Genomic DNA, 13,227 nt, shown 5'->3' with positions numbered 1-13,227 from the left:
AGATTTCATGGTGGGATTTGATCCCATGGTCCCAAAGTATTAGCCTCAGGTTCTGGGCTGCTACTTTAGTGGCATTACCAACATGCCACCATCACCGGAAATCCATATAAAATTCATGTTATCATTAGCCCAATAATCTGTTGAAGGCAGTCCAAGGTGCATTATCCAAGGCAGGCATACTTTACAATTACAGCTACTAGTCACTCCTATTCAAATAGCTTAGCAATATTGTTTTATACTCAATACCATGAAGATGCCATCCGCTAAGACTTGAAGGGCCTTTTCCTGTACTATAGGCCTCTATAACTCAATTAGTGGACAGTCAGAAGCTTTTTCCCAGGGTGTAAGAGTGCTTTTTTTTTAAAACACAGAGGGTGGTGGGTGCCTGGAATTCACTGCCGGTGTAGGTAGTGGAAGCAGATACGATAGTGACTTTTAAAGGGTGTCTTGACAAATACATGAATAGGATGGGAATAGAGGGATATGATCCCCGGAAGGGTAGGAGATTTTAGTTGCGATGGGCAGCATGTCGTTGCAGGCTTGGAGGGCCGACGGGCCTGTTCCTGTGCTGGAGTTTTCTTTGTTCTTTGACTGCAAACACTCTGCAGTTGATTTGCTCGGCTGTACAAGAGCATGGAAATGGGAAATCCACTTATAGCATATCTCCAGGAATAAGTACATAATGAAGACAAAGTGCCTTCCCTACTACCCATTCCATTTGCATCACAGCATTAAATATTTTATAATGGATTCCCACAGGTCCAGCTCCAGACACTGCACAAAACATTTTACTGCGCTAAGAGTTAGGTTTGAAATAAAAATGAGAATTATATCTTCTGCTCCATCATTATGCAGCCACACTAGATTAGCTTCAATTCTCTCTTTTGACACAATCGCTTGTCAAACTGATGCTTGGGCAATGTGGAAGATTAGGGTGTCAAGAGAGAAGTGGGTTTTCTGTGGTTCTTCATTCACAAATGTTTGTGTCAAAAATTCAGGTAGATGAATATCAACACATTTCATTTGCAGAAAAATCATAATGGACTCAAAACATTAACTCTGTTTCTATCCCTACAAATAGGGATATGGGCCAAATGCTGGCAAATGGGACTAGATCAGTTTAGGATGACTGGTTGGCATGAGCAAGTTGGACTGAAGAGTTCGTTTCCATGCTGTACATGACTCCTGCTGAGCTTCTGTAGCATTTTCTGTGTTTGTTCCATTGAGCTTGGTATGACTTCCCATCAGTGGAAAGCATTCCGCTTCATTATGTCATTTGCCGCCTTCTCAGGCCACACTCTGCCTCCAGTCTGTGAAGGCTTACTGACTTTGAAGCAACAATGCAACAAAGTCATTGGCTGATAGCAAAACAATCAATGGTTGTATTGTTCAAATATTCACATAGTTAAACAAACGGAGCAAAGAATTTACTCTCTGGCCGCTTGCAAGTTAAATCATTGCCCCAACCCACACAAAAGATGAGATGAAAGCAGTGGCCAGCAAAACAGAGCAGAACGCAAAGTTAACATGGGCTGCCTTCATTACTCACCTCACTACACACAGCTCTGTGTGATAGAGGTATATAACATTATCATTTGGGAGCTTGGATTTGATCGTGCTCGAAGAGAGATTTTGGTTTTCAGTTCTGTGAAGGCGATTTTATTTTAATAAAGAAATAGAAAGTCATTTTTGAACAGTGAGTCCAAATACCGTGTCCAAGTAAGCATGGGATTTAAACTAAATGACTAGATACACAACACGTAGGGATATATGTCCACCCAAGAGTTCATTGATCCAGTGTTTACAAAGTTGATCTTTTTTGACATAAAGACAGACAGACCAGTGGTGGCCACAGTCCAGTTTCAGTTGAGAAGAAAAGCTTTGTCAGGTACAGACAACAGAGATCGAGTGAATCCCGAGAAGAGCATAAAGACAGTGGGAGCATACTTAAGAAGGAGATCAGGGCAGCAAAAAGGGGCCATGACATAGCACTGGCAAATAAGACTATAAGACTTAGGAGCAGAAATTGGGCCATTCAGCCTATCAAGTCTGCTCCGCCATTCAACCATGGCTGATAAGTTCCTCAACCCCATTCTCCCGCTTTCTCCACGTAACCCTTGATAATCAATAACCTATCCATCTCAGTCTTAAATGTACTCAATGACCTGGCCTCCACAGCCTTCCACAGATTCACCACTCTCTGGCTGAAGAAGGTTCTCTTTATCTCCGTTCTAAAAGGTCTTCCCTTTACTCTAAGGCTGTGCCTCAGGTCTTAGTCTCTTCTACCAATGGAAGCATCTTCCCAACATCCACTCTCTCCAGGCATTCAGTATTCTGTAAGTTTCAATTAGATTCCCCCTCATCCTTCTAAACTCCAATGAGTATAGTCCCAGAGTTCTCAAACGTTCCTCATATGTTAAGCTTTCCATTCCTGGGACCATTCTCGTGAACCTCCTCTGAACCCGCTCCAGAGCCAGTACATCCTTCCTGAGATATAGGGCCCAAAACTGCGCACAATACTCCAAATGTGGCCTGACCAGAGCCTTATAAAGCCTCAGAAGTACATCCCTGTTTTTATATTCAAGTCCTCTCAAAATAAATCTCAACGTTGCTTTTGCCTTCCTGACTACTGACTCAACCTGCAAGTTTACCTTGAGAGAATCCTGGACTAGAACTCCAAGTCTCTTTACACTTCAGACGTCTGAATTTTCTCCCCATTTAGAAAATAGTCCATGCTTTTACTCTTCTTACCAAAGTGCATGACCTCACACTTTCCCACGTTGTACTCCATCTGCCACTTCTTAGCCCACTCTCCTAACCTGTCCAAATCCTTCTGCAGTTTCCCTACCTCCTCAATACTACCTGTCCCTCCACTTATCTTTGTATCGTCTGCAAACTTAGTCAGAATGCCCTCAGTTCCTTCATCTAGCTCATTAATGTATAAAGTGAAAAGTTGTAGTCCCAACACTGACCCTTGCGGAACACCACTTGTCACCAGTTGCCATCCTGAGAAAGACCCTTTTATCCCCATTCTCTGCTTTCTGCCAGTCAGCCAATTTTCTATTCATGCTAGTACCTTGCCTCTAACACCATAGGCCCTTACCTTACTCAACAGCCTCCTGTGCGGCACCTTGTCAAAGGCTAAACAGGGTTAAGGAGAATCTAAAAGGATTCTACAAGTACATTAAGGACAAAAGGGTAACAAAGGAGAGAACAGGGCCCCTTAAAGATCAGCAAGGCCACCTAAGTGTGGAACTGCAGGAGATGGGTGAGATACTAAACGAGTATTTTGCATCAGTATTTACTTGGGGAAGGATATGGAAGATAGGAACGTGGGGAAATAAATAGTTACACCTTGAAAAATACAGAGGAAGTAGTGCTGGATGTCTTAAAATGCATAAAGGGGCATAAATCCCCCAGATCTTATCAGGTGTACCCTAGACCTCTGTGGGAAGGGAGGAAAGTGATTGCTGGGCTTATTTATATCATTGACAACCACTGGTGAGGTGCCAGAAGACTGGAGGTGGGCTAAGGTTGTGCCACTATTTAAGAAAGGTGGTAAGGAAGACACAGGGAACTACAGACCACTGAGTCTGACATCGGTGGTGGGCAAGCTGTTGGAGGGAATCCTGAGGGACAGAATTTACATGTATTTGGAAAGGCAAGGGATGATCAGGGATAGTCAATGTGGCTTTGTGCATGGGAAATCAAGTCTCACTAACTCAACTAAGTTTTTTTGTAGTAGTAATGAAGAGAATTGATGAGGGCAGAGTGGCAGAAGTGACCTACATGGACTTCTGTAAGGCGTTCGACAAGGTTCCTCATGGTAGACTGGTTAGCAAGGTTAGATCACACGGAATACAGGGAGAACTAGTTATTTGGACACAGAACTAGCTCAAAGGTAGAAGATAGAGGGTGGAGGTGGAGGGTTGTTTTTCAGACTGGAGGCCTGTGACCAGCGGTGTGCTACAAGGATCGGTGCTGGGTCCACTGCTTTCTGTCATTTATATAAATGATTTGGACGTGAATACAGCAAGTATGGTTAGTAAATTTGCAGACGACACCAAATAGGAGGTCTGCAAAGAAAATTACCTCAGAGTACAATGGGATCTTGATCAGATGGGCCAATGAGTGGCAGTTGGAGTTTAATTTAGATTAATGGGAGGAGCAGCATTTTGGAAAGGCAAATCAGGGCAGGACTTATACACTTAAGGGAAGGTCCTGGGGAGTGCTGCTGAACGAAGAGACGTTGCAGTGCACGTTCATAGTTCCTTGACAACGGAGTCACAGACAGATAAGATAGTGAAGGTGGTGTGTGGTTATGCTTGACTTTAATGGTCAGTGCACTGAGTACAGGAGTTGGGTGGTCATGTTGCAGCTGTACAGGACATTGGTTCAGCCACTTTTGGAGTATTACGTGCAATTCTGGTCTCCCTGCTATAGGAAGGATGTTGTGAAACTTGTTGTGAAAGGGATTTATGAGGATGTTGCCCGGGTTGGAGGGTTTGAACTATAGGAAGAGGCTGAATAGGCTGGGGCTATTTTCCCTGCAGTCCAATCTTTCAGAGCTCAAATGGTTTGAGCAGGTTACACAGGCAAGGATTTTCATAAAATTCAGTTAGGAAGTACAAAGTAACTGGTATGTGGGCATTTCAGGCAGAGACAGTAATGGAAAGAATCACATCTGGTGAATATATAAGTCACTGGAAGAAAATGTTTTGCAACCTCATCAGTCAAGAAAGAAATTAAAAAGAATTAAGCCAGAAGTAATAATACTTCACTGGATGGAGTGTCTGTAAAAATATTCCACACTGTAGGAATTCTATGACTATGCCTGCCAGAAAAGGTTTAAATTCTTCTTTTCACTGTTAATGTTAAGATCTAAACATTATAAATATGTATATATAAAATGTAAAATAGTGTCCTTTGGTTAAATCATGCATGAATACCACTTGAAGCACTGGTCATACCCAGAGCTATCTCCTTCATACAAACCCCACTCGATAGTCCATTCTCCTTCTCTGCCAATAAACAGTGACTCAACAAATCAAACATCGAAAAATTAAATTGTAGGTAGAAAAGATTAAATGCAGCACCATTCACTTTGTAGTTATCCAACCAACCTGAAACCCTACTTACAGGATGCTGATGTAGAGATCCCTAGCCTTTTAGCTTTTCGGTGTCAGCCTTGGTTCAGCAGGGATCACTATCACCTCAGTCAGTGGGAATGAACTAGAGTTACATTCCAGAGACTTCAGCACATAATTCAAGCTAGAACTCCAGCACAGTAATGACAGAGTGCTACCCTACCAGATGGACGCCCTTTTATTCTCTCAAGTGGATGCCAGCGCTTCCTCTAAGCTGCACTGGTGAACAGACACTCAAATTCACACACGTATTGGTGTGCTGATGCGCTGCCTTTCAGGTTCAGAAGTCTTTACTGTGTACGGACCTCAGATGTCTGTGCACTGAGAAAGAGGGGCTATTCATGGAGGCTAATAACCTGAATGACTAATTTGTAAAAAAAAAACCTGGGGAATTCTGGCTTCTATGGTTAAGGTTTACCACTCATCCAAACGCTAAAAACAGACAACCTGGAGATTATCAGATTTTTCTTTCTGGGATCCTGGTCTCAAATTGGCTGATGGGTTTTCTACATTACAGCAATGACCAATACACTTCAAAAGTACTCAATAGGCTGTAACAAGCTTTGGCACAACCTATATTTTTGAAAGGTAGTGTCTAAATGCAAGTTTGTTCTTTTCCTTTCATACGATATAGACTCATATAATCCTTACAGTGTGTAAAGAGGTCGTTTGGCCCATCGAGTCCACGATGACCCTGCAAACAGCATCCCACCCATGATAGCCCTACACCCTATCCCTGTAACCCCACATATTATCAAAGCTAATCTACCCCTCAACATTTCCAATCCACTACCCTGCACACCTTTTGACTGTGGAGGGAAACCCACGCAGACACAGGGAGAATGTGCAAACTCCACACAGACAGTTGACCGAGGGTGGAATTGAACCTGGATCCCTGGTGCTGAGGTAGCAGTACTAACCACTGGGTCACCCCAGGAATGAGTCAGAGGGTTACTCTGATAGCACAATCTATGTTTAGCTTGATCTTCAGGACAATTATTTTGAGGTATTATTGGATTTGTATTCTGTTTCGAACTGAAAACAGAAACAGGAGGCAATTCATTCTTGAGCATGATCAAATAGTCTAATAAATCTGCATCTTCACTCCAATTTGCTCATTTTATCCCCTTGCTGTTTCCCTAACCAGGTCAGAATCATTATCCATTCTGCTGTTTGCAAGTTCCCCTTTAGCTACATGGTAATCTGACTTGGATCCTGCAACTCCCCCGGCGCCACTTCCTAACGGACTTTGAGGTGTGCGGGTGGTGGTGGAGTTGCACGATATAATTCCAAGTCAGAATACCATGTAGCTAAAGGGGAACTTGCAAACAGCAGAATGGATAATGATTCTGACCTGGTTAGGGAGTCATTGACAAGGAGCCAGAGAAGATTCCTGAGAAAATATTTTCTTTATACAGACTTGGTTGAGGCAATGAGACATTTTGTTGGAGAGGCTGAATCAGATACCAGTACATCACTAAAGGAGACAGTAAACAAGTGAAGCAGGGAAATAACTGGTTTCTTTTTGTGCTGCAAACTTCCACAGTTCACCTTTTCCTCAATGCTTTAAGCAGATCTATACTGCTGAAGGGAAACTGGAGATGGGGAATAATAATTAACCTTGCCAGCAATGCCACTATTTCAAGAATGATGGCTCCAAAAAGTTGTCATCCTGCAAATCTCGAGTTTGAAACATTCTTTACAAATACTATGTCACCTTCCAGTTTTATGGATCAGAATTCAGCTTGCACTTTTTTCAAGAGGGGCTAAATATATGTAAAACTAAAGCGCGTGAGATTGGGAGTAGTCTACTCACATGGACAGAGCAATGGCTGGCAGACAGGAAACAAAGAGTAAGAATAATGGGTCTTTTTCCGAGCTATCAGAGGTATCAATGCTTGGACCCCAACTACTCACAACATACAAATGATTTAGATGAAGGACCTAAATGTAATCTCTCCAAGTTTGCTGATGACACAAACCTGGGTGGGATAGTGAGCTATGAGGAGGATGGAGAGATGCTTCAGTCTGATTTGGACAAGAGTGAGTGGGCAAATGAATGGCAGATGTAGAACAACGTGGATAAATATGAGGTTATCCACTTTGGTAGCAAAAACAAGAAGGCAGATTATCTGAATGGTAACAGACCGGGAAAGGAGGAGGTGCAATGAGACCCGAGTGTCCTTGTGCACCAATCGCTGAAAGTAAGCATGCAGGTGCAGCAGGCGGTGAAGGTAAGGGTAAACAGTATGTCAGCCTCAGAAGCCAGAGGATTCAAGGGCAGGAGCAGAGGTGTCTTGCTGCAAATGTATAGGGTCTTGGTGAGATCACATCTCAAATATTATGTGCAGTTTTGGACTCTTTATCTGAGGAAGGATGTTCTGGCTATGAAGAAAGTACAACAAAGTTTCACCAGACTGGCTCCTGGGTTGGAGGGACTGACGTAAGGGAAGAGACTGGACTGGTTAAAACTATGATCACTGGGGTTTAGAAGAACAAGGTGGGTGGATCTCTTATAAACCCTTTAAAATTCTAATAGGACTAGACAGGGTAAAAACATTGACAACGAGGTGCAGAGCTGGATGAACACAGCAGGCTAAGCAGCATCATAGGAGCAGACAGCCTGACGTTTCGGGCCTAGATCCTTCATCAGAAATGGGGGAGGGAAAGGGGGTTCTGAAATAAATAGGGGGAGGCGGATAGAAAATGGATAGAGGAGAGGATAGGTGGAGAGGAAACAAACAGGTCGAAGAGGCGGGGATGGAGCCAGTAAAGGTGAGTGTAGGTGGGGTGTTAGGGAGGACGGACAGGTCAAGGGGGCGGGATGAGGTTAGTAGGTAGGAGATGGGGGTGCAGCTTGAGGTGGGAGGAGGGGATAGGTGGGAGGAAGAACAGGTTAGGGAGGCGGGGACGAGCTGGGCTGGTTTTGGGATGTGGTTGGGGGAGGGGAGATTTTGAAGCTTGTGAAATCCACATTGATACCATTGGGCTTCAGGGTTCCCAAGCGGAATACGAGTTGCTGTTCCTGCAACCTTCGGGTGGCATCGTTGTGGCACTGCAGGAGGCCCAGGATGGACATGTCGTCTGAGGAATGGGAGGGGGAGTTGAAATGGTTCGCGACTGGGAGGTGCAGTTGTTTATTGCGAACCGAGCGTAGGTGTTCTGCAAAGCGGTCCCCGAGCCTCCGCTTGGTTTCCCCGATGTATAGGGGGCCACAACGGGTACAGTGGATGCAGTATCCTGTGTTTATGGAAAACTGGGGAGTCTAGAACCAGGGTTACTGTTTAAGAATACAGTGTAGACCATATAGGACTGAGATGAGGAGAAATTTATTCACCCAACAGTGTGATGAGTCTGTGGAATTCTCTGTCACAGAAAGCATCTGAGATCAAAATATTGAATGGTTACAAGGAGTTAGGTATAGTTCTTAGGGCTGAAGGGGTCAGAGTATGGGGAGAAAGCAGGCACAGGGTACTGAATGGGACAATCAACATGATCATATTGAATGATAGGGCAGGTTCAAAGGGCCAAATGGCCTACTCCTGCTCCTATTTTCTATGGTTTAATTTGTTTACAGAGAGAAAGATCATTACACTTGGGAAAGTACCAATAGAGAGAAAGAGACTGGCACCACTGCTGACTCCAGTCAGCCTTTTGAGGTTAATCAAAACAAGACATGCAAACATGTTTTGATAGGATATCAAGCACATGTACCACGTTCCAATCCCTGGGAGGTTCACAATATATAATGAGATATGCCCACGGATAGGTCAGCTGACCAACTCTAATCACCTCACCAAAACCACTGGCCTAAATAATGTTAGTTGAGCAACTGAAATCTAATTGTTAGCAATGCAACCAATTTATTGTACAGTGTCAGCCTATCCACAGGTTTTGTTACCATATAATAAGAACTTTAGTAGGGAACCAGATAGCTTGCTCCAATAGTAATTCCTCTTTTCAGTCAGTCATTTGTAGGCACTAACCAGAGTTAAAAATTATCACAACAGCCCTGAGATCGGGGGGCAAAATAAGGGACCAACTGACTTTAGCTATTTTCCTTACGATCATCCTACAATAGGGCTGGTCAGAGTATCCAGAAGCCTTAGCTAATATTGCTGTCAACCACGCCCTTTGTCCACAATTTATCAAAGGTGTTACATACAGTATTTTTACTGAACCTTTGTACTCCCTATTCATTTAAACCAAAATTCCATTATTAAAAAGAAAACTTCTCCCACTGAATTGGCAAGTCATTCATTGCAGAAATCTAGTAATATGGCCAAGCACTCAACAGACCGCAAAGGAACACAGGAAGGTACTAATTGACCAGAACAGTACTTTGATACTTTGTACCTGAGTGGACAATCAGCCCTTAATCACATAGCAATAGCTCTAAATACCCAAACAGCAAGTGACTGAAAGCACATGAACACTTTTCTCAATCTCCAAAGCATCAATTTAAAACTGTACAGGTGTCTCAAAATTACAATATGGAGCTGAAAGAACATAGCGTTTCTGAAGAAGGGTCCTGACCCGAAATGTCAAATTTCCTGCTCCTCTGATCCTGCCTGGCCTGCTGTGCTCCACATTGTGTTATCTCTAACTCCAGCATCTGCAGTTCTTGCTATCTCTGAGGTGTCTCAAAACCTCCCTGTTTCAGCATTCTAGCATGAACCCCTGTAATTAAAATTGCCCAAGTGTCACAATAGCTAAATATGGAGGAGTGAGGAACTAAACTAATAGGATTTCTCAACCAAAGGGAACAAAAGGTGACCACCTGAACGCAGCAGTGTTACAAACGAAAGGTGCATTCCCAATATCAGTAATTCGGTTTTTGCAGGTGCTAGCTGACCCACTACATCTCTCCTACCTTGCGTTACGGCCTTGTGAATTGGCTGCAGATACTGGAAACTGGACAAATAAAAAAAATGCTGGAAATACCCAGTAGATTAGGCAGCATCCATGAGGAGAAACATAGTAACCAAACAATGATATCAGGGCACAAAGTGACAAACACAGGATTGGTTGTGTCATTACAAGCTGGGAACAGTTAAATCCATGTTATGAAAAGCTGAGTCCATATTATGATGAAATTCTGATCCTTTAGGCTGCACTTAAAAGCAATTCACCAAGACTCCTTCAATCGTGTCATTCCAAACCCACAACCATTGCCATCTGAAAGGACAGGGGCAGCAGATAGATGGGAACACCTCCACTTGCAAGTTCCCCTCCAAGTCATACACCATCCTGACTTAGAAATATATCACCATTCCCTTCATGTCACTAGGTCAGAATCCTGGAATCTCCTCCCTCACAGCACTGTGGGTGGCCTTATACCACATGGACTGCACCTTTTCATGAAGGTAACTCAGAAACACCTTAATGGCAATTAGGAATGGGCAATAAACACTGGCCCAGCCCAGCACGGTCTACATCCCTTAGATCGAACAATGAAAATAACTCGAAGCACATTAACTATGGTAAAGACAGTTAATGCTGGAAATGCTGAACACTTCCTGCACAATTTGTGGAGAAAAATAGATTTTCAATTCAATAACCTTTCATCACAAACTTTATAGATGCTGCCAGATCTAAGAATTTCAAGCATTTTCTGATCTTATTTCAAATTTCCAGTACTTTTTTTTTGTATTGATGAACTACACAGCACAGAAAGTTCAGCATTCATTTCAACAGCAAAACAATAAGTAAGCTGATACTGGGATTAGGCGCATCAAAATCAGTTGCTTTCACAAGTACATCTGAAGGCAGACCAGTCCTTGAATATAACATGTTATTACAGTCCTGGCTGATACTCAGCAGGCTAAATTACTGGCCTGTCTCTAAAGGTTTGGAGGTGGGTTATCACTTACAGCTCTGTACAGGCCTTCCTGTTTTTTTTTGTTATTCTTTCTGGTGAATGTTGCTGTCACTGGAAAGGCCAACATTTGTCACCCATCCTAATTGCCCCTGAACTGATTGGCTTGTTAGATCATTTCAGAGCACAGTCAACAGTTAATCAAGTTGCTGTGGGTTTGGAATCACGTGAAGCCAGATCAAGTAAGTATGGCAGATTTCCTCCCCTAAAGGATGAGTGACAAGATAGGTTTTTCCAACAATCAATGGCAGTTCCAATGTCACCATCACCAAGATTCACCTTCAACTCCAGATTTATTCACCAAATTTAAATTCCACCATCTGCCATGGTGGATTAAACCAAGGTTCCCAGAACTGTACCAGCCACTCATCTAAAGTAGGACACTTAAATCAGTGTTACAACAGAATTAGATTACATCGTGCTAGTTCTGATATAAATTATTCATCCACAAACCTCCAGTAATCTGGAGTAAGGTAACTGTCTGCAATCAAAGAAATCTTCAATTTTGCAATAACTTGAATAAAGTGACTTTGCATTCAGAGTTGACGACAAGTTGAAAGTTTGCAATAATATTGTGGATATGGGAATTGCAGCCTTGTTCAATTAATAGGTTCATTTACAGATGCGAGTTTCACTGTGGAGGTGTTATAGAGTGTATTGGAGGCCAGCCATGTTCTATGGGTACTGCTTTCATAAATTAGAAATAATCACACTTTGAACTCAAAACGATGGACCTTGATTGAATGTATAGCTTGCTACTCTCCATATAAATCTGGTAGGATTAATACATTGCTCCTCAGCACGTGAAGCAGTGAATGGAGCAGACTGGAATATACATTCAAATAATAATCAGTTCCTATTTCCTGAACAATGTTATTATAAAGGGTACTGTTACGGGTCTCACTGCGAGTGCTAGTACAAAGTGCATGGGACATAGATCTGTCCCACTGGTTGTTGATACAGAATGTAGGAGATATGGAACTCACTAAGTGAGTTAACACTATATGGAATGCAGATCCCAGTCTTTGAGTGGTTACAGTGTATAGGATTAAGATCCCACTCTTGGGGTGCTGAACACAGCAATGGACAGGCATCTGACACCCCGGTGCATTTGGGGTACACATGCGTGCGCCTCCTGTATCTGACACTCTGGATATATGTATGTGGGGGACCTGTATCTGACAGTCCACGGGTGAGAGAGAGACAGGGACCTGAATTTGACACTCCAGGGGAGTGTGTAAGAGAGGGGAACCTGTATCTCACACTCCAGGGGTATTTGTGAGAGGAAGGGACCTGTATCTGATACTCCAGTGGGGGAGGGACCTGTATCTGACACTCCAGGGGTGTGTGTGGGGGGAGGGACCTGTATCTGACACTCCGGGGGGGTGGATCTGTATCTGACACTCCGGGGGGCGGGTAGAGGGGACCCTGTATCTGACACTCCAGAGGAGTGTGGGGGGGTGCGGGGTCTGTATGAGACACACTGGGTGTTAATTGGGATGTGATCTGACAGCTCTCCAGCCGATCCCTTCAGCAGTGTCCCCCACCCCCGGGTCCTGGGCCTCCCTCACCTCCTCACACTCCTCCTTGATGGCGAACCTGGTGGCGAGTAGGTCACAGAACTGGGCCATCCTGATGGTCTCCTCCCCGCGGGCCAGGCGCTCCTCCAGCCAGCGGATCAGGTGGCTGTGGTGCTGTTGGACCACATTCTCGGACACTTCATCCCGCACCTTGGCGGCCGCCTCCCGCAGACGGTGGTGCTGGAACAGCACGTCGGCGCTGGGCCCGCAGTTGAGGCTGTGGCCGGACACCGAGCTGGGACCTCCTCCCTCAGCGGGCTCCGGGCCTCCATCCGGGCCTGGCGCCGGGAAACCGGCCTTGGCCGAGCCCCGCTCACCGTCCTGCCGCTGCTCCTCATCCTCCTCCTCGTCCTCGGCGCAGTCAGGCTGCTCGGCGCCCGCGCTCTCCGTGTTGCCCATGCCCGGCCTTACCGCCGCCGCCGCCGCCCCTGGGCACTTTCCTGAAGCTGCGGCCCCGGTCCCTCACACACCGGCTCCCGGCTCCTCCACTACCGGGTCCGCTTCACGACACACTGCCGGATTCCGGGGTCCGCTTCACGACACACTGCCGGATTCCGGGGTCCGCTTCACGACATGCCGCCGGATTCCGGGTCCGCCTCGCGACACGCCGCCGGATTCCGGG

The 13,227-nt window shown here is 44.7% G+C and overlaps 1 protein-coding gene across 1 annotated transcript in view; it reads right to left on the bottom strand.

Moving 5' to 3' along the window:
* Window positions 1-13,180, bottom strand: part of zzef1 (zinc finger, ZZ-type with EF hand domain 1) — a 190,136-nt gene extending 176,956 nt beyond the window's left edge. The window contains exon 1 of the mRNA XM_048612408.1: window positions 12,597-13,180. Coding sequence (XP_048468365.1) covers window positions 12,597-13,004 — 408 coding nt within the window. The 5' untranslated portion in view covers window positions 13,005-13,180. The remainder of the gene's footprint in view (window positions 1-12,596) is intronic.
* Between the last annotated feature and the right edge of the window lie 47 nt (window positions 13,181-13,227).

The sequence above is a fragment of the Rhincodon typus genome, chromosome 26, assembly GCF_021869965.1.
Source record: "Rhincodon typus isolate 14 chromosome 26, sRhiTyp1.1, whole genome shotgun sequence".
NCBI lineage: Eukaryota > Metazoa > Chordata > Chondrichthyes > Orectolobiformes > Rhincodontidae > Rhincodon > Rhincodon typus.
Note: the sequence above shows the minus strand (reverse complement) of the source record. Positions and strands in the feature narration are given on the sequence as shown.